The following is a 22,020-nucleotide window of genomic DNA, read 5'->3' as shown; positions in this document are numbered from 1 at the left end:
TTTAGACAGGTCTTGCTAAGTTGCTGAGGCTGATTTCGAACTTAAGATGCTTCTGCCTCAGCCTCCTGAATCACTGGGATTACAGGTGAATAACTTTTTTTCTGGGACATTTTAATAGCCCTTATCTTTTATGATAGTGACATTTTTTAAGGATGCAGTACCATCCACCTCTGTCCCTAACACATACTTCTTTTCTATTATAAATTGTATTTTCCTCATTTTGTATGTGTTTATTTCCTTGTGATTTGATTGAGATTATTACTCACATGTAATCCCACACCTGCCACCATACCTGCCAAATAATTTAAAAATTTTTTTCATCAAAGTAATATCTACCGGGTGGAGGGTAGAGGGTGGTAGAGGTATAGCTCATTGGTTGGGTTCTTGCTTAATTTGCAGGCCTGGGTTTGATTCTTAGCAGCACCAAAAACCAATGAACCAACCAAACAAACAAAAATAGTAACAATAAAAAACCCCTATTTTAAAAAAAATATTTATTTTTTAGTTTTAGGTAGACTCAATATCTTTATTTTTTATTTTTATGTGGTGCAGAGGATCAAACCCAGTGTCTCATGCATGCTAGGTGAGCACTGAGCCCCAGCCCCAGCCCCCCAAAACCTACTGATTATGAAGGGGTATAGATATATAGAAATGTATAAGTTTGTAGAGAAAAATTATCTGTATTTCTGCTGCACAGAGATTCTGGTGTACTACAATATTAGTATCATATTGCATAACAGTATTTTAAAACTTTTTAAATTTAGAAGTAGTTTCAAATTTATAAAAAGCTGCAAAAACAAAAATAAGAGGTATCCCTATGTGATGCCCTTCCCCATGTTATGGTGTAGCAAGAAGGCCTTTGCCAGGGGCCAGTAACCTGCTCTTGGAATTGCCAGCCTCTAGATTCATGAGTTAATGCACTATTTTTTATAATTAAAAAGTATAAGATATACTTGTATACCTTTTAACTAGATATGTTTTATAGTTAAAATGTTTATGTTAACATTTTGCTGTTTCCCTTATTGTTTATCATCTATCTATCCAATTATGTGTGTGTATATATTTATGTATACATGTGTTTCTTTTCTTTTTTTAATTAGTTACACATGACAGTACAATGACCTTGACATATCATACATTTGAATCAGATGGGATATAATTTCTCATTTTTCTGAGTATACAGGTTGCAGAAACACATTGGTTATGCAGTCACATATACACACACAGTAATAATAACATCTGTTTCATTCTACTATCTTTCCTATCTCCTCAACCCCTCCCCTCCTCTACCTAATCTAGGGTATACATGTGTTTCTTTCCTGAATTATTAGGAGTTATACATATCATGGCTTTTTTTTTAACCCCTAAATACTTTAGTCTGTATTTTCTAAGAATTTAAAAATTTTACTCTAATATAATTAGTTATCAGCTTTATAAATATACTTTATTTAAGAATTTTATGTAACCTATCATCTATATTCCAATTAAAAAAATTTTTTTTTTTTAGTTGTAGATGGACACAATACCTTTATTTATTTATTTTTATGTGGTGTTGAGGATCGAACTCAGTGCCTCACATGTGCTAGGCAAGCACTCTACCACTGAGCTACCACCACAGCCCTATATTCCAATTTTAATGAGCCAAAAATGTCTTTAAAAGGCACTCTCCCCAAAACAAACAAAAACCCCTGATCCAGTATAGGGTCAGTTTTTACATTTGGTTGTTATCTCTTCAGACTCTTTTTTTCTGTGGCATTTTAATAGTCCTTGTCTTTTATGATAGTATCATTTTTTTAAGGATTCAGTAGCATCCACCTCTGTTCCTAATACATACTTCTTTTCTATTATAAATTGTCTTTTCCTCATTCTGTATGTGTCTATTTCCTTATGATTTGTTTGAGATTATACATTCTCTATTGGAACATGACATAGGTAATATGCCTTCACAGTATCACATCTTGGAGAAACATAGTATTTTTAATTTCTAAGAAATGTTTTATAGGGGGCTGGGGATGTGGCTCAAGTGGTAGCGTGCTCGCCTGGCATGTGTGCGGCCCGGGTTAGATCCTCGGCACCACATACCAACAAAGATGTTGTGTCCGCCGAGAAGTAAAAAATAAATATTAAAAAATTCTCTCTCTCTTAAAAAAAAAAAAGAAATGTTTTACATAATAATTTTTCCCTTTTTTCATAGCACATGCTGCTCTATTCATGAGTAGAATACAATATACTATTCTTTTTAGAATGTTACTTTTCTTGTTTTGCTTTTTTGCAATATTGGGGATTGAACCCAGGGGAGCTTTACCACTAAGCTGCACCCCAGCCCTTTTTTATTTTTTACTTTGAGATGTTCTTGCTAAGTTGTTGAGCTGGCTTCAAATTTGTGATCCTCTTGTCTCAGTCTTCCAGTCACTGGGGAATACAGGCAGGGCCACAACATCTGCATGCTATTTTTAAGTGTACACTTCAATAGTATTAAGTACACTATCATTGTTCAGTCTCCAGAACAATCTAATTGTATATCCATTCAACAATAATGTCCTATATCCTTCTCCTGTCCCATGGAAACCATCCTACTTTCTGTCTTTAAGATTTTGACTACTCTTTGTACCTCTTATAAATGGAATCACACAGTTATTATCTTTTTGTGACTGGCTTACTTCACTTAGCATAAAGTCCCTGAGGTTCATCCAGTCTGTAGCTGAATAATTTTCCACTGTACAGAATATTGTATCTACTGAATTTTGTTTATTCATTTGCCAGTCAATGGAACGTGGATCACTTCTACCTCTTGGCTATTGTGAATAACGCTGCTATGAACATGATCATGTAAACATCTCTTAGAAAATCTCCTTTCAATTCTGTTGGATATATACCCAGAAGTGGGATTGCTGGATCATAAAATTATTCTTTTTTTTTCAATATTTTGAGGACTTGCCACACTGATTTCTATGGCTGTTGTACCATTTTATATCCCACCAAAAGTGTAAAGGGTTCCAATTTCTTCACATTTTCAACATTCATTTGTTATTATTTTCTCAATAGTAGCCATTACTGGGCATGGTGGCACATGCCTGTAATCCCGGACAATTAGGAGGCTAAGGCAGGAGGAACATGATTTCAGTGAGGCCCTAAGCAACTTAGTGAGAACTTATCAGAATAAAATATAAAAAATGGGCTGGGGGGCTGGGGTTGGCTCATAGATGGAGCGGTCACCTAACACGTGCGAGGCCCTGGGTTTGATCTCAGCACCACATAAAAATAAATAAATAAAATAAAGATATTGTGTCCAACTACAAAAAATAAATATTTTTTTAAAAAAATGGGCTGGGTATGAATAGGAAAAGAATAACTCAAACAATCACTATTTGTTGAGGACATGATTCTATATTTAGAGGATCCAAAAAATTCCACCAGAAAACTTAATAAATGAATTCAGCAAAGTAGTAACAGGATATAAAATCAATACCTATAAATAAAATGCATTTCTATACATCAGTAATGAATCCTCTGAAAGAGAAATTAGGAAAACTACTCCATTCATAATAGCCTAAAAAAAATACTTGGGAATTAACAAAAGATGTGAAAGACTTCTACAATGAAAAGTACAGCTACTAAAGAATGAAATTTAAAAGACCTTAGAAGATGAAAAGATCTCCCATGGTCTTGGATAGGGAGAATTAATATTTTCAAAATGGCCACTGTTAAGCTGGCTTCAAATTTGCAAGAATATCATGCTAAACAAAATTTACCAAAAGTGCTAATCAGATTTTAATGCAATTCCAATTAAAATCCCAATAACATTTCTCATAGAAATAGAAAAAGAAATCATGAAATTCATTTGGAAAAATAAGAGACCCAGAATAGCCAAAGCAATGCTCAGCAAGAAAAGTGAAGCAGGAAGCCTCACAATACCAGACCTTAAACTATACTACAAAGCTATAGTAACAAAAAAGGCATGGTATTGGCACCAAAATAGACATATAGACCAATGATACAGAATAGAAGACACATAGACAAACCCACATAAATCTAGTTATCTCATACTAGACAAAGGCACCAAAAACATACATTGGAGAAAAGATAGCCTCTTCAACAAATGGTGCTGGGAAAACTGGAAATCCATATGCAGCAAAATAAAATTAAACCCCTATCTCTCACTATGCACAAAACTCAACTCAAAGTGGATCAAGGACCTAGAATTAGTCTAGAGACCCTGAACCTAGTAGAAGAAAAAAATAGGCCCAAATCATCATCACATCAGATTAGGTCTAGACTCTCCTAAAGCACATGAAATAAAATCAAGAATCAATTGGGGCTGGGGATGTGCTCAAGCGGTAGTACACTTGCCTAGCATGTGCAGGGTGCTGGGTTCGATCCTCAGCACCACATAAAAATAAAATAAAGATGTTGTGTCCACCGACAACTAAAAAATAAATATTAAAAAATTCTCTAAAAAAAAAAAAAGAAAAAGAAAAAGAAAAAAGAATCAATCAATGGGATGGATTCAAACTAAAAAGCTTCTTCTCAGTAAAAGAAACAATCAAAGTGAAGAGAGACCCTACAGAGTAGGAGCAAATTTTTACTACACATATGTCAGATAGAGCACTAATCTCCAGATACATAAAGAGCTAAAAAACTTTAACACCAAAAAAACTGATACCCAATCAACAAATGGGTGAAGGAACTGAACAGACACTTCTCAGAAGAAGATAAACAACTGATCAACAAAATATAAAAAAATGTTCAACATCTCTAGTAATTAGAGAAATGCAAATCAAAACTACTCTAAGATTTCATCTCACTCCAGTCAGAATGACAGTTATCAAGAGCACAAGCAACAATAAATGTTGGCAAGGATGTATGAGGGACTGCAAATTGGTGCAACCAAACTGGAAAGCAGTGTGGAGATTCCTTAGAAAACTTGGAATGGAACCACCATTTGACCCATCTATCCCACTCCTTGGTCTATAACCCAAAGGACTTAAAATCAGCATACTATAGTAATGCAACCACATCAATGTTTATAGCAGCTCAATTCACAATAGCTAAACTGGGGGAGCAACCTAGATGCCCTTCAATAGATGAATGGATAAAGAAGCTGTGGTATATATACACAATGGAATATTATTTAGCAATAAAAGAGAATAAAATTATGGCATTTGCAGGTAAATGGATGGAGTTGGAGAATATCATGCTAAGCAAAATAAGCTAATCCCAAAAAATCAAAGTCCAAATGTTCTCCCTGATAAGTAGATGCTGATCCATAATGAGGGGTGGGGGGGGGAGACTGGGGGAACTTTAGGAAGGTGGGGAGAGGAGGAGACATGGGGCTAGGAAAGATAGTGGAATGAGATGGTCATCATTACGTTACCCTAGGTACATGTATGATTGCACAAATGGTGTGTACAACCAGAGAACCAGGGAAATGTACAACCAGAGAAATGAGAAGTTGTGCTCCATTTGTGTACAATGAATCGAAGTGCATTCTGTTATCATTTATAACTAATTAGAACAAATGAAAAAAAATGGGCTGGGAATGTGGTTAAATGTCCTTGGGTTCAATTGCGTACTATAATAGTAGCCATCTTAGTAGTGCCTATTTCACAGAAAATGATCCTGAACATTTTTCTGTCAATAAACATTCTTCTAAACATTATTATTATTATTATTATTATTTTTAATATTTATTTTTTAGTTCTCGGAGGACACAACATCTTTGTTTGTATGTGGTGCTGAGGATCAAACCTGGGCCGCACGCATGCCAGGCGAGCGCGCTACCGCTTGAGCCACATCCCCAGCCCCTCTTCTAAACATTATTTTAAATAGCTGAATATTAAACTAATTTGACATTGCAGTAATTTGTTTTGAGTACATTTTCAGGGTATAAATAATGTGCAGAACAGTTTTATGAAGAAATCTTTTGCCTGGAGAGGTGGTACACACCTATATTCCCAGCTATCTGGGAGACTGAAGCAGGAGGATTCTAAGTTCAAGACCAGCCTGGGCAACTTAGGAAGACCTCTCTCAAATAAAAAATGCAAAGGGTTGCATGTAGCTCAGTGTAGAGTACCCCTGGGTTCAGTACAATAAAATAAATAAATATATAAAAAGAAAAAGAAATCTTTGTCCTAAAGGAATTCCAGAGAGAATGAATACTCTACCACTAAGTTATATCCCATATCCCCAGGCCTTTTATTTTTTATTTTGAGATAGGGTCTCATTAAGTTGCCCAGGCTGGCCTCAAATTTGCAATCCTCCTGCCTCAGCCTCCCAAATGGCTGAGTTTACAGGTATGCACCACAGTCACACTTTCATATTTTAAACATATCTTGCCAAATTATAACTTAAAAAGTTGCACTGATTCATATTCCCACTGGCAGTGTGAAAATATCAATGCTGAATATTACCAGAAAAATAAATTTCAATGTCTAACCATAAAAGCACAGGAAAGGTCATAAAAAATAGACATCAACTGATAACAATAGCTAATCGATGAGAATCAGATTGCTTTGATGCATGAGTGCACAAGTAAAAATTTTGATTTATCTATATTACTTAAATTTTCAATAGGAAGGTACTCATGTAAAACTTGTGTAGACATAAATATTTCAATTTCTTAATTTAATAAGTGGAATACATATATACCTATATACGTGTGTATACATATATACGAGTATATGTATACACATGTATTTGTTTTTCTTTTTAGCTGTAAATGAACATAATACCTTTATTTATTTACTTTTATGAGGTGCTGAGGATTGAACCCAGTGCCTCACAAGCACAAGGCAAGTGCTATACCACTGAGACACAACCCCAGACCTCTTCTTTCTTTTATTGTGTGGTGCTAGGGACTGCACCTGGGGCTTACTACAAGCAATCTATCATTGCGCTACACTTCCAGCCGTGATATTCTTGTTTTAATTTGTATGCTTTGTGTGTGTGTGTGGTGCTGGGTGGGGACTAAACCCAGGGCTTTGTGAATGCAAGGCAAGCACTCTACGAACTGAACTATATCCCCAGCCCATATGCTTTTTACCTTAATTAAAGTTACATTTTTTTGTATTTATTATGTATCTCCTTTTATGAAATATTGACTCATTTTTCTTATTATTTGTACTTTTTACATATGAACCCTCGTGTATGTATGTATATATATATATATATATATATATATATATATATATATATATATATATATATATAATAGTAGTATTTCCCTTCTTTCTTGTTTTCTTTTTTCTTTGCAGTGCTGGGAATAGAACCCAGAGCCCTATGCATGCTAGCCTAGTACTCTACCCCTGACCTCTTGTTTACCTTTTAACAGTTTGACTATATGTTTTTAACCTTGTTTTATGTGTACCTGTGTTTAACATTTCACCCTTGAATTCCACTGTAATTACTTTGATGTACACTTTGACAAGATTTAAAGTTGGGGTGCAGTGGCACATGCCTGTAATTCCAGATACTGGGAGGCTGAGGCAGGAGGATATCTTGAGACCATAAGTTCTAGACCAACTAGGACACATAATGAGGCCTGAAAAATCCAAAGCAAGAGAACAAAAATAAACACAGAACAACGACAAAACTAACTTTTCTCCCTAAGTGGTTAACTAATTTAAAAATCAACATTTCTATCTCAGTTGATATGAAATTCCTTCTAACAAACTATAAGCTATTCATTGGTTCTGATTTGAGACTTTTTAGCCAGCATTCCATGGTGTTACTTGGAAGAATGAGTAGCCATCCAGAAAAAGACTCTGGTGACGTACTGCCCAGATACATGTCTTTTTGAAAAGTTTTGCCTGGCGCGGTAGCCCACGTCTGTAATCCCAGCGGTTTGGGAGGCTGAGGCAGGAGGATCTTGAGTGCAAAACCAGCCTCAGCAATTTAACGCGATCCTCTCTCTAAATAAAATATAAAAAAGGGCTGAGGATGTGGCTCAGTGGTTAAGCGCGCCAGGGTTCAATTCTGAAGGAAAAAAAAAAAAGAAAAAGAAAAAAAAATTCAGTTCTCAGTACAGACGCTACTGGATTTATGATGGGGACGTTACCCCACTGTAAGCCCCAAATATCGTAAACCGTCTGCACTTAACTTCAGGTTCTGACGACTAAACTTTTCAAAACGTTTTAGGAGCACTGCTAATAGGATGTGTAATCGTCATTCATTCCAAGGTGAAGGTCCGGGGATAGCCAAAGAAGACCTCCACTCCCTCAAGTGGCCACCGAGTCATTTCCCTCGGGTTCTCGTTAATTTAAGAGGCCATCAGGTGAGCACCGGGCGTATGCGGCAGTGACCGGGCAAGAAGACTTCCTTTGTGAACAAATGTGTACCCACCGCCTCAATTTACTGTGCCTGCCAGCGGTGGATTCTCTGGAGGGTTCCGATAAGCATTCTTAGAAAAGTCCTGTTTCCTTTTCCTGCAATATCCCAAGAGTGCAACGACAAGTACTGCGAGGTGGCCGCAGACCCAGAAGCAACGTTAGGGAAGTTGGAGATAAGAGTAAGCGGAAAGACTGGAGAGCCAAGCCAACGCGGAACGCAGGGATCCGCACGGCGCGCCCAACTTGTTTTACGGCATCCGACCGGTTGCTTTACGGCTCTTTTGTCTTTCCGACTTGATTTACGGCTCCTCCACCTTCAGTCTTCTTCGCCAAACTCTACAAGGGCCCCTCTAGAGTTTGAACCTTCTTCCCAGGGTCCCTTGCAACTCTTTCCCAGTCTCCTTTGCCAGCTTGTCCAACCTTCTTTCCATTTGCTTATAGTCTAGACCAAGTTCCCCGGGTGCACCGCGCGCTGCACGGGGCGCGTAAGTGGGGAAGTGAGGAAGGGGTGGAGGGGTGGAGGGGTGGAGGGGTGGGGGCTGCTCTCCCCCGGGTGGTTCCGCCCGGGGATTGTAGAGCGTAGGACCGCTCAGATTCGGATTGGAGCTCTTGGGGAGGCTGTTGAATTTGTCCTGAGTTTCCTACTAGAGATGCTGAATGGCTAGGCCTGTCTAATTGGTTAGTGCCGTCCGGAAGGGCTCGGGGATCTGGGCTTCTCGACAGTTTGGTTAGGAGGACCGTGACTCACGAATCACGTGCGCCAGGACCCAGGGTGGAAGGCTGCACACGGATCTTGTGGAGTTCCCTGCGCAGCTCGAGACATTGTAAATGCGGTTTGTTGACAGGAGTGTCAGTATCCGAATGGAGTTAGAAGAAGTAGGTGGAAGTTGGGAAGGAATAGTGGATTTAAAGGGAATTTTTGACATTTAGTTTAGCAATGTATTCAGCCTTTCTAGATCTTAAAAAAAAATTGAGGCACGATTCATTACATATGCGCTTAAAGTGTACAATTCTGTAGTTTTTAGTATATGCTCAAGGTAGTGCAACCATCACCGAATTCTTATTACAGAACATTCTCATCACTCAAAAAGAACCTAGAAGCTAGTTAGCAGAGACGTACCTGAGATTACAGGCATGCATCACTGTGTCTGACTTGATTTCGCATCACCCTTCTACAGTTCTTGTCTATGAAATTACCAGCCATGTATACACATATACACATATATGTATGTGTGTATATATATATATATATGTGTGTGTGTATATATATATGGAATCATACAAGATTTGTCTTTTCCTGTATGGTTTATTTCATGTAGCATATTTTCAATACTTTTTGTATTTTGCATGTATCAGGACTTCATTCTTTTTTTATGAACTAATAATCAGTTGTATGGATATACCACATTTTGTTTCTCCCTTAGCTGATGGACATTGGTGGTTTCATAGACTTTTAAGGTCTTTAATTCCCCCACAGAACTAGCATTCGCAGGCACAAACATTTTAAGCTTAAGTTCTCAAAAACCATCGTTTGACTCTGGTTTTGGGTCAGGCATTTCAGTGGCCACAGGTTTGTGTCTTTTAGAGCAGTTTGTTTTTTTTAAAAGCCTTATATTCCCAGTTCATCACCTATCAGACTATTAATAATATTGATAACAAGTGGAGATGTATTTGTGGCATGTCTTATGAAGGTGGCAGAAACTGTCAGAAACTGCTGTTGTGTAATGTATGCTGAAACCTGTTATCCCAGGTATGTTATCCCATGGCTAATTTCTGACTACACCCAGTATTATACATGCAATGTAAGCTTCATGGCACTTTCACATCCAATATAAACTGGTGTAGTTAAGAGATGAGCATATGAAAAGCCTAATTCACCTAGCAATGGGAGAGATTTTACTAAAAATAACTAGTCAGTCTTCATCACTCATGGATTCTGTATTTGTGAATTTATCTACTTCTTTACATTTATTTGTAATCCTCAATCAGTAGTACTCTTGATGCTTTCCTAAAGTGTGCAGAGTTGTTAAAAATCTGAGTTGACTAATGCACATATTCTCAGCTGAGGTCAAACAAGATGAAGCTTTCCTAAGTGTCCTTTGGTGGTATACTTAGTAACCTGTTTGTTGGATTTTTGTGCCCCCACTTTTTTTTTTTTTTTTGGTAAGGTGAATTGAACCCAGTGGTATTTTATCACTGGGCTACATCCCTAGCCCCACTTTTTTTTTTTTTTTTTTTTTTTTAATTGCTGAAGCTGGCCTGGATCTTGTGATCTGCCTACCTCAGCCTCCCATGTACCTGAGATTATAGGCATAGGCGTACATCACTGTGTCTGGCTTGGTTTCACTTTTTTTTTTTTTTTTTGCACCAGGGATTGAACCCAGGGGCACTTTACACTGAGCCACATTCCCAGCCCTTTTTTTGTATTTTATTTAGAGACAGGTCCTTGCTAAGTTGCTGAGGCTGGCTTTGAACTCACGATCCTCCTGCCTCAGCCTCCTGAGTTGCTAGGATTACAGATGTGTGCCACCGAGCCCAGCTTGGTTTCACATTTTTAAAATGGTTTCCAAGCATAGTGCTGGAGTGCTGTCTAGCATTCTTAAGTGCAAGAAGGCCGTGATGTGCTTTACAGGGAAAAGATAAGTTTCTTTCAGACAAATTTATCAGGCATGGGTTGTATTGGTATTGACTGTGAGTTCAGTATTAATGATATATATTAAATAAGGTGTCTTTAAACAGAAACACCTAAAGCAGTTATTTATTGACATGTTGAACAACTCTATTTTTCCTTGGAGAATTGGTTTAGTATTTACTAATTTAGTGTTCATGGTGGCTGTTTAGAACATAAGTACTGTGAATAATGAGAATTGACAGAATAACCAGTTTAATTATTGATGAGCAGAAAATCTAGTGTTGGTATTTTTAAGTTTCTATAACTTTAACTGTTTTTTCTATTCAAGGCATTCATTTTTAATTCTGTTTAAGTAGTGTTGGAGAGAAGCTAAAATAGAATGCTTTTCCTTCTGTGTGTGGGGTGTGGTGATTGTGCTAATTGTTGGGGATTCAGTGATTAGTGTATGACCCCTCTGTTCTTAAATGGGTGAGTGTGCTAGTACAGCAAAGATGTAATTATAGTGTGGTATATGCTTTGAAATACATCTAAAATGCTATGGAAACATAGTATTAATTCTCTTTAGAGTGTGCTGAGATGCATAAGCCTTCAAGCAAGAAATGACCTTTGAGGACCTTTGAGATTTCTTTCTTTTAACTTAAAAAAATTTCTGTTCTGTTGCAGTATGAGCATACATTACAATGTTACAACAGTATGAACATACATTAAAATATAAGAAAGAAACTCAATGTCCCATTCTTCTCATCAAGGTGCTCTTGGTCTTCACAATCAGAATCCCATTAATCTCTGAGTCTCAACAATTCTACCTCCTTTAATACAGAACTAGAGTCTATCTTTTACGTTTCACGTACAAATGTTGTAATTAAGCCTTTCTCATTCCCTCTCTGGGTTGTTATAACGTAGACTCCTAACTGATCTCTCCCTTGGCTATTCATTGTTGGTTATTCACTGTTAACAAAGGGCTTTCTAAGTTTTAAGTATAATCTTGTTATTCTTACCTTAAAATTTTCCATTACTCTCTCATGGCTGACAAAATAAAGTTTTTTTTTATGGTGGCTCCTATTACCCTTCAAGATCAGGCCTTTCTTTGTCTTTAATAAAGATGAGAAGAGGTAATATAAAAGAGGAAAATTTCTTTTGGTAGCATGCCTTGTTCCCTTTTACTTCTTCCTTCCTCTTTCCATAATTAATTAGAAATGCTTTTAAGTTATAAGGAAATGGGCAAGAATAAAAGCACATTTTTTTCCCAGTCTTGTTTACTTTTTTTTTTCTTTTGGTGCTGGGGAATAGAATCCAGGGCCCTGTGCATACTAGTTGTTTACCTTTTTAATATCTTGAATTCATTCGTTTCTTGATCACAGCCACTTTCTTGTCCAGGCTCTTTTCCTCCTATGACAAGTTTTTTTTTTTTTTGGGGGGGGGCATTTTTATTTCTTTTGGGAAAATATCTATTAAAATTCTTGGGTCATATGGCAGATGTAAGTATAAGAAAGTATCTCGATGATCTGAGGCTTGGTGGTATGAAAAGGTATCTTAGGGCTTAAAGTAGTAATCACTAAAAAAACCAAACCAACCAACCCTGATTATGTCAAAATTTAAAACTTTTCATCACAGACAACTCTAAGAAAATGAATAGGTAAACAGACACCAATCTGAGAAAGGACTTATACCTGAGATATATTAAGAACCAGTGGGATTCAAGGCCTGTGAAGAATCTGCTGCTTGACCCTCTGGGACTGTGGCTGGTTTTTTGGAGTCCTCCTTTTTCATGAAGGATAGTATGTGTTAGCAGGTAGAATGGTTTTATTAGCCTATTTGCTGTCAGCAGTGTATGAAAGTTCCAGTTGCTTCACATCCCTTGCTAACTTTTCGTGTTGTAATTCTTTTTCTATTTTTAGTCATTCTGATGAATGTAGAGTGGGATGTCATTAAATGGTTTTAATTTTAGTCCTTGATTATTAATGATGTCCAGCACTTTTTTCCTGTTACTGACATTGCTTCCTTTGTTATTGACATATCTTCCTTTGTGAAGTGCCTACTTAAATCTTTTTAAAAAATATTATTATTATTATTATTGTAGTTGGACACAGTACACTTATTTTATTTATTTATTTTTATGTGATGCTGAGGATGAAACCCAGGGCCTTGCATGTGTGAGGCAAGCACTCTACTGCTGAGACACAATCCCAGCCCCTAAATCTTTTGCTCACTTTGAAATTGGTTGTCTTTTTTTTTTTAACTGTGTCATTAGAATTCTTTATATGTCTTTCTTATCCTGATATCAGTCCTTTGTTAGTAGTTATCTACCCATTTTCTTAGATAAACAGAAGTTTTACATTTTGATGTAGTCAATTTATTATTTTCTTTTTTCTTCTGGGTGCTAGGGATGAACCCAGGGCCTCATGCATGCTATGCACAAACTCTGCTACCAAGCTATCCTGCAACCTGCTTTTCTTTTATAGTTACTGCTTTTTGTTTTCTAAGAAATCTTGACCACTTTCAGTTTGTGAATATATTCTTTTAAAATTATAGTTTTAGCTTTTATGTTTAGATATATGAGCCATCAGTAGGTTTTGTGAATATTATGGGGTATGACAACGTTAAAATTTTTCTTTACAGATGTTTAGTTATTCTAGCAGCACTTATCAAAAATGCTGTTATACTGCATTTTTGAAATTAAGATGACTGTTTAAATAGTGCTTAATTTCTGGGCTCTCTTTTATCCTATTGGTTAATCCTTATGTCAGTACCATATGAAATTTATACCGCACTGCTCTGTTGACATGTCATCCATGTCCTTCCCCCCCCCCCCGCCCAGTCCTGGGAATTGAACTTAAGCCCTCTACCACTGAGCTACATCTTCAGCATGTCTAATTATTTCCTGATTGAGTGATTGAGTGATTAGATTGGTAGAGCTATGAATTAGATTGATGTCTAAGTGATGTGACCTTTCAGAGAATCCACCCGGAAGCACATGATATGACTATTATTAGTTACATTAAGTTTGAATACTTAATTGAGGTGATATCTGCCAGATTTCTCCATTGTAAAAAAGAGTCTTTTACCCCCCTCCTTCTTTACCTGCAAGAACAGTAGTTTTTTTGAAGATGACACCAGCACACTCTTTTATTTATTTATTTATTTAAGTTTTCGGCGGACACAACATCTTTGTTTGTATGTGGTGCTGAGGATCGAACCCGGGCCGCACGCATGCCAGGCGAGCACGCTACCGCTTGAGCCACATCCCCAGCCCAACACCAGCACACTGTTGATAGAGGAAAGGGGACATAAGATAGGAACAGAAAGACAGTCAGCAAAAGATAAGGTATCAATCCAGTTCTAACCACACCCAATTCCACTGGGGAACTTTGGAGCTAACATAGGGGTCCCGGCTCAATGTCATCCTACAGAAAGGATAATAAACTTAGGGTATTTGAACACCAGCACCTGTCAGTCATAGTTTGAGGGTTGCTGACAAGGGGAATCAACTTTCAGGCACTTCTAAGTTGCCATGAACATGGGGGAAATATAGGCTGTGGATGCCAAGGAAAACTCTCAGTTAAAGAGATGCAGATGTTGGCATTTAGAAGTCAGGCCAGAGTGGTAAGAGCTGAAGGGACAGTTTGAGTGTCTATAGTGTCTGCTGTGATAACCTAGAACCTCGAGCTTGAGGCAAAAATTTATGTGCTCTTATTTTGTCAGGAAGCAGAGGTGGCGGGAAAGGAGAGTGAAGAGAGAAGCAAGTTTAAGTCAACTCAAGGGTGCATTTCCAAGTTGGCCACCCCTTGGTAACAAGTACAACTGATTGCTTGACCTCCTAAAGCTGTCTCCCAGGAGGATGTATAAAGTACTGCATCCAGGACAATACACCAAGAGAATTTACCCCTCAGCTTCTGTATGTCATTGGAGAAAGATTTGTCTCATGCTACATTAACTCCCTGGAGCATCCAAATTGTGTGTAGGTGGGTATCAGGTGGGATCTCATAGGCTCCCTCAAAGGCAAGAGGGAAGCCAAAGGTGGGAAGTGAGAGGCATCCAGCACGAAGGAAGTAAAAGATTGCAGGATTGTGCCTGTGTACTGGAGGTTAGACCTACATATATTTTGTTAGTCCATGACACCTGGGGTGAAGAACATGACAATAGCCTCAAAATTGGCAAGGCCAAAGAAGATTTGAGATGTTACATAAAAAATGTCTGATGTATTTAGATTCCATTTGTATTTAACAAATATGTACCCACATACAATACCCAGTCACATGTAAAAGAAAATAACAGCTATCCCATGGTGGTGGGATCCCTTGGAATTTGACTTTCTCCCATAGTTATCGATAAGTTTTTAAACCTTTTTACAGTAAAGATATTTTAATTTTATAATGAGAATGGTTATGGACAATTGTAGGAAGGAAGGCAAAACAAAATTTTTTTCGAAGTAAAAGAAGTTAGCAAAAAAAGAAAAGATACCATGTTTACTTTATGGTAGGGATAAGATTGTATTTTTCTTCAAGAAAAGGATGAATCTTTTAAGATTGTTTAGAAAAGTAGAAACAACTGTCTTTTCAAATGTGAGAAATGTAACTCTTAAAATAAAATTTTAAAATGTACTTTTTATATCCTGCATTGTGCATTTTTTCATTGATTTAGGCATTTGTTCATTTACTTAGACAACAGCTGTTACCAAGCACTTCTTTTTTTTTTTTTTAATATTTTTTTATTTTAGTTCTCGGCGGACACAACATCTTTGTTTTGTATGTGGTGCTGAGGATCGAACCCGGGCCGCACGCATGCCAGGCGAGCGCGCTACCGCTTGAGCCACATCCCTAGCCCCACCAAGCACTTCTTGACTCCCTGCTTTGAGCCAGGATCTCTGCTAGTCACTGGTAAAGAAGAATAAGATTCCCTGTCTTCTTGGGATTCATCTTGAAGTGAGGGGCAATGGATTGTGAGATAATACTCATCAAATATTCAAATGCGTTCTTACATTTCCCAGCCTCCATTGCAGTTAAGTTGGGGCTTTGTATGTGACAGGTTTTCTTCAGTGTACTGTGACCAGAAGAGATCCATGCCACTTTTGGACTTTGGCAGCTGTGATCTGTTGTGACTCCTCCAACTCTCTCTACCCCTTCAGTGATAACCTTGGAGGCCACATATGCTAGATGACACAGCTATAAGATGGGCAAGGCTACTATGCTGCATCAGACCTGGCCTGACTGAGATAAATTTTATACTTTTATTGTGGTAAAATATGCATAACATAAAATTTTCCATTTTAAACATTTTTAAGTACACAATTCAGTGGCATTAAGTACATACACAAAGTGGGTATCTTTGTTTGTAACAGATAACAGTTCATTTGAAACTTTGTGCTTATCCTCTTGTCCAACAACTATTTAGTATCCATAGAAAATTACTCTTGTAAGCTATTATCATATCATTTTAGTGTAGTCAACTTAGGAGGGTCTTATTAATATTTCCTTTTACAAATGAAATTGGGGCAGATAGAGGTTAAATTATTCCCCAATTTACATAGTTTACCTGATGGAGCTGGCTGTTTAACATATCTGACTCTACACTTTGAAGCATGCTTTATACCAGTGGTTGGCATCTCATCGCCTGTGGGCAAATCTGCCTTTTGTTTTTTTAAATAAAATTTTAATAGGATACAACCATGCCCATTCATTTATGTATCGTCTTTGGCTGCTTTCACACTTTTTAAAAAAAATATATTTAAATATAGCATTATGACATGATTCTTTTTTCTTTTTTTCTTTTTTTTTTTTTTTAAAGAGAGAGAGAGAAAGAGAGACACAACATCTTTGTTTGTATGTGGTGCTGAGGATCGAACTTGGGCCGCACGCATGCCAGGCAAGTGCGCTACCGCTTGAGCCACATCCCCAGCCCTGGCTGCCAGAGTTGAGTACCTGTGACAGACTATATTGCCAGAAAATCTAAAATATTTACTGTGAGGTCCACTATAGAAAAAGTTTTGTTGACTTCTGCTTTATAGAATAGATATTTAAAATTTTTTGGGGGAGGAGTACTGGGGATTGAACTCAGGGACTCCACCCCTGAGCCATATCCCCAGCCCCATTTTTTGTATTTTACATAGAAATGGGGTCTCACTGAGTTGCTTAGTACCTCACTTTTGCTGAAGCTGGCTTTGAACTCGAGATCCTCCTGCCTCAGCCTCTTGAGCTGCTGGGATTACAGGCATGCACCACTGTGCCTGGCTATTTTAAGTTATTTTATTTTTTATTTTAAGTTTTTATTAAAATAATACATGCACATATGTGAACACTGAAATACTACCAAAAGTTTTATTTTGTAGAAACCCCTTCTATACTGTTCCCCACCCCAGTCCCATGCCTCTGAGACAACGTGGCATTTATTATATTGACATTCTAAACAATATTCTTATTCCCTCTTTCTTTTAAAGTATTTAAAAATTTAATTTACCCATAACTAGAAATTTATGAGATAGTGTGATATTTGATGCATGTATACAATGTGTAATGACCATATAATAGTAGTTAGTGTACCCATTACCCCAGACCTCCACTCCTTGTTTTAAAAGTTGTAGAAACTAATTATTGACTAACCTAGTTAATTATCTTAATTTTTAGGCCAGTATCTTAGTTTTTAGTAAGTTATAAATTATCATTTTAGCTGAAATATTTTATGATTATTTAAATAATTGTGTGCATTTTCATTATAAAGTATGCAAGGAAAATCAACATGAAATTATTTAGTAGCTAACATTTATTTAGTACTTACTATGTGCCAGGCACTATTCTAATGTACTTTCATGCAGTATTACATTTATTCTTTACAATAGCTATAGGACATGTAGGTACTACTATCATCTCCATTTTAAAGATGAAGAAATATCATTTAGAGATTGTGTGTCTTTCCTTTGGTCAAGTGCCTACTGGTGTGATGGAGCCAGGTTTCCACACTAGAACTTGAACTCTTAAACATTAATATAAAGCCAGATGGATTAGTGTACTATCAACAATCATAGATTAGTAGTTCTATTAGCAAATAATCTGAAGATTTAAAATATGTAAATTTTGGGGGGCTAGGATTGTGGCTCAGTGGTAAAGCACTTGCCTAGCCTGTGTGAGGCACTGGGTTCAATTCTCAGCACCGTATAAAAATAAATGAATAAAATAAAGGTTCATCAACATCTTTAAATAAAAAAATATTTAAAAAATATGTAAATTTGCTGAGGCTCAACTTTGAAACAATTTCATTTGAAACAGGTGTAGGGCCATTAGGTAGTGGGTCAGTCAGTGTGGATGGTTTTTTTGAGGGTAATTCTATTTTCTAGTGGACTTTATTAAATTTGCCTAATCTCAGTCTAGTGCATTGGCTTTTAAACTTAAACCTGCAGCAGAATCACCTGAAATTCTTCTTGAAGCCCAGGTTACCATTTTCAGTAATTCCTGAAGCATAGCGTTTCTTAGCATGTCTGGGATGGGGCCTGAGAATTTTCATTTTCCCAAGTGTTGCTAAGTACTGCTGGTCCAGGGTTTAAACTGGCTTGTTGCTATTTCTGTTCTTTCTGAATGTTAGGGATCTTATATATTGCCTCCCCTTGATCTTTTTTCCTTTCTTTTTCTTTATGAGGTGGGGTCTCATTGTGTTGCCCAGGCTGGTCTTGAACTTCTTGGCTCAAGCAGTCCCGCCTCAGCCTCCTGACTGGCTGGGACTATAGGCTTGTACCTATTCCCTGGCTCTGTTTTTTCCTTTTAATTAGTCTTCTTCCTCCAGCTAGTGTGTAAACTGGAAAACAACAGTTCAGTCATGTGGCTCATATTTTTTTTTCCACCCACCAGAGATCAGGGTCATGTTGCCTAGGCAGTAGGTAATTCTTTTGTTGTTGTTTTTTTTAATAACATTAAAGAGTCATCCCCCTGCTTTATTGAAGTATGACTGACAAATAAAAAGATAAGGTATACAAGATGATTTTTTTCTTTTTTTTGAGATGGAGTCCCTTTGTGTTGTCCTGGGCTCAAGTGATCCCTTAACCTCCTAAGGAGCTGGAACTGCAGGTGTACACCACACAGTCAGCTACAATGTGAAGATTTGATATACATTGTGAAGTGATTACAAGTAATCAAGGTGTTTACCACATCCATCACCTAACATTACCCTTTTAGGCAGTAGTAAGGTGATTTTTTGCGTTCCCTTAGAAAGTGTTTGTGTAAATTTGATTTTTTCTTTTTTTTTTGGTTTGGTACCAAGTATTAAGCCCCGGGGCACTTAACCACTGAACCACATCCCCAACCCTTTTTATGTTTTATTTTGAGATAAGGTCTCACTAAATTGCTTAGGGTCTTGTTAAATTGCTGAGGCTGGCTTTGAACTTGTGATCCTTCTGCCTCAGCCTTCACTGTGCGCCACTACACCTGCTGATTTTTTCATTTGTAAATGTAATATATTCCTGTTGTAAAGAACACTTTTAATAGCATCACTAGAAGAGAAAAATGTTAACAAAAAGGTAGAAGCAGACTCTAAAGGATTTTCAGGGGCTTGGCAGAACACAGCTAACCACTGAGGAATCTTGTCTTTTATTGGAGCAGTTTTAGAAGCACATAAATAAAGCAACTCAGAGATATCACACATGGGGTTTTTATTTGATTTTTAGTAGAGTTTCTTGCCTTTTATCTTTAGCATTCTTTGAAATCCACTTTTTTTTTTTAAATCTTTTATTTATATAGAAGCTAACCAGAATCAACATGTCTGCGACCGAGGAAACAAATCATGGAGGGCATGACAGCCATCTTCCTGCTGGTGGCAACTCTGTATTGTGCTTTGGACAGGTAACAGTGTTTTTTTTCATCTGTGGAAAGACTGAGGTTAAGTTAGAAAAGTTATAGTGAAATGATATGCATGCATAAGCTCTTACTGTAATTGGCACCCCCCCCCCCCCAACCTTTTTTGTCCTGGGAATTGAATCCAGGGCCTTGCCTATGCTAGGCAAGTGTTCTATCACTGAGCAACATACCTGGTTTCTCCTTTAGAAGGCCTACTTAGGGGTCTTTGCTGAATTGTGAGTACATTTTGGCATTTTCCCATTGAAAGATAAAAGACATACTTTAGATGTATATTTATTCATTCATGTGATAAAGAGATTTTGTCATATTAATATGACATAAAATTTAAAATGAAGCAAAGATTGTATGTGGAAGGTCTCTCAACTTCCCCATTACTCCTGTCTGTATGTCACTGAGTTGGCTTTCTGGGAGACATCCAAAATTATTGGAGTCACGTCTTATTCTATGCATGGAAAAGAGAATCTTTCTTTGTCCACCCAAATTATGTTTTTACTAGAGTTTATTGGTAAATATTTATTTTATTTAAATAGGGCAAAGGGGCTGGGATGTGGCTCAGTGATAGAGTGCTTGCCTTGCATTCAACAAAGCCCTTGGTGATCCCCAGCACCACACACACACACACACACACACACACACACACACACAGAAAGAAAGATAAGGGAAAAAGCCCAAACTACAAGTGGAGAGTGCAAATGGAGGTAAGATTTCCTATTCTGTTTTCCTTTTCCTTACTTCCTTGCCTGCTTAAACATATATAGACTCTGAGGTGGGAAGTTTCATTTCTTGATTTAGCTGGAGAGGGCTGAGGGTATAGCTCAGTGGTAGAGCACTGGCCTGGCCTGTGTGTAGCCCTGGGTTCCATCCCTAGCACTGCAAACAAACAAAAACTCTAAACCCAAAAACCTAATTTAAGCTTGAAAAAGTTTAATAAGGGTAGCAGTAACTGATAACTCATTAGTTCTCAAAATTTGGTTCTGGGACCCTTGGGGGTTCATAGGACCTTTTCAGAGTCTTATGAGGTCAAAATTAATTTCATAGTAACATTAATGAAACATTATTGGTTGCCTTTTTCACATACCTTCTTTCATGAGTGAACAGTGGAGTTTTTTAGACTGTATAATGTAATGGTATCATTGCTTTGATGGCTAATAAAATGTGTGCCTTTAAAAGTTTCTCAAAGTTAATTCCTGATATTGATAGGTATAACCCACATAAACAAAAACTCTGGGATCCTCAGTACTTTTTAAAAAAATTCAACTAATACATTAAAATTATACATATTTATGTGGTACCATGTGATGTTTTGATTTATGTGTACTTTGTGTGCTCAATACTTTTTAAGAGGAAAGGGTGCTGCAAAAGAGACTCACTGATGTGAAGAATGGTGGAAATGTTAAATCTGGTTTCCCCTTCTGGATTGTAGTGCCAGTACACAGCAGAAGAGTACCAGGCCATCCAGAGTGCTCTGAGGCAGAGGCTGGGCCCGGAATACATAAGTAGCCGCATGGCTGGAGGAGGCCAGAAGGTAGGGGAGGCGTCATGCCTGGACGATCTTACCACCTTTGGGTCCTCATGGATTCAGAAGGTTCTTATTCATATTACTGGATGTTTCCTAGTGCCTTTGGATGGATGGGTTCCAGCCTTCACTGTCATAGGAAGTGGCCCAAGCATTGCCTTGAGACATATAACTGCCATGTTAAGATTTTTATTAAGTCCTTAAAAAATGTTCCCTTTGTCATTTGCCTCTAATTTTATTACTACTGCTACTACTAGTACTATTATTACTATTGCTGCTGCTGCTGCTGCTATTACTAATTCTTCTTTTTCCTCTTCCTCCTCTTTTTGTGGTACTGGGATGAAACCCAGGGCCTCTTGCATACCAAGCAAGCTGCTCTACCACTGAGCTACACCCCCAGCCTCTAATAGTAACTGCCACATATGTTTTTGGTCTTCCATAAAATATGTTAACCTGAGATTTGTACCTTTTTGAAAAATGTGGGTTTTGGAAACTGTTAGGAAAGTGGATATCTTTCCCCTCAGAGGCTGGTAACTACTTTCAGACAGACCATTATTTATAACTGGAAGAGACTTTGAAATACATTCATTAAGAATTTCTCTAAATAGTTTAGTCAAAAGGACTAAGTAAATTTTTATTTACATTAAATATGCCAAGAAATTTTTTTTAATTAATTTTTTAAATTTATTTGTTCTAATTGGTCATACA

The 22,020-nt window shown here is 37.3% G+C and overlaps 1 protein-coding gene across 13 annotated transcripts in view; it reads left to right on the top strand.

The window, feature by feature from the left end:
* The first annotated feature begins 8,646 nt into the window (after positions 1 to 8,646).
* The window catches only part of Rad52 (RAD52 homolog, DNA repair protein), a 29,400-nt gene continuing 16,026 nt past the window's right edge, over positions 8,647 to 22,020 (top strand). The window contains exons 1-6 of one of the 13 annotated variants that reach the window (XM_058584128.1): positions 8,652 to 8,812; positions 14,662 to 14,921; positions 15,677 to 15,836; positions 16,744 to 16,821; positions 19,680 to 19,781; positions 21,220 to 21,321. In XM_058584128.1, the coding sequence (XP_058440111.1) occupies positions 19,698 to 19,781; positions 21,220 to 21,321 (186 nt within the window). In that variant the 5' untranslated portion in view covers positions 8,652 to 8,812; positions 14,662 to 14,921; positions 15,677 to 15,836; positions 16,744 to 16,821; positions 19,680 to 19,697. Of the gene's footprint in view, positions 8,813 to 8,917; positions 9,204 to 13,586; positions 14,285 to 14,661; positions 14,922 to 15,676; positions 15,837 to 16,743; positions 16,869 to 18,943; positions 19,081 to 19,679; positions 19,782 to 21,219; positions 21,322 to 22,020 lie in introns of those variants that run through there. The other 12 variants (XM_058584130.1, XM_058584131.1, XM_046459836.2 and 9 more) reach the window with 12 other exon arrangements.

Source organism: Marmota monax, unplaced genomic scaffold (assembly GCF_021218885.2).
Source record: "Marmota monax isolate L192 unplaced genomic scaffold, Marmota_monax_Labrador192_F-V1.1 WCK01_AAM20220418_F8-fsc00163, whole genome shotgun sequence".
NCBI classification, from domain to species: Eukaryota; Metazoa; Chordata; class Mammalia; order Rodentia; family Sciuridae; genus Marmota; species Marmota monax.
This window is presented reverse-complemented; position numbering and strand designations above follow the sequence as displayed.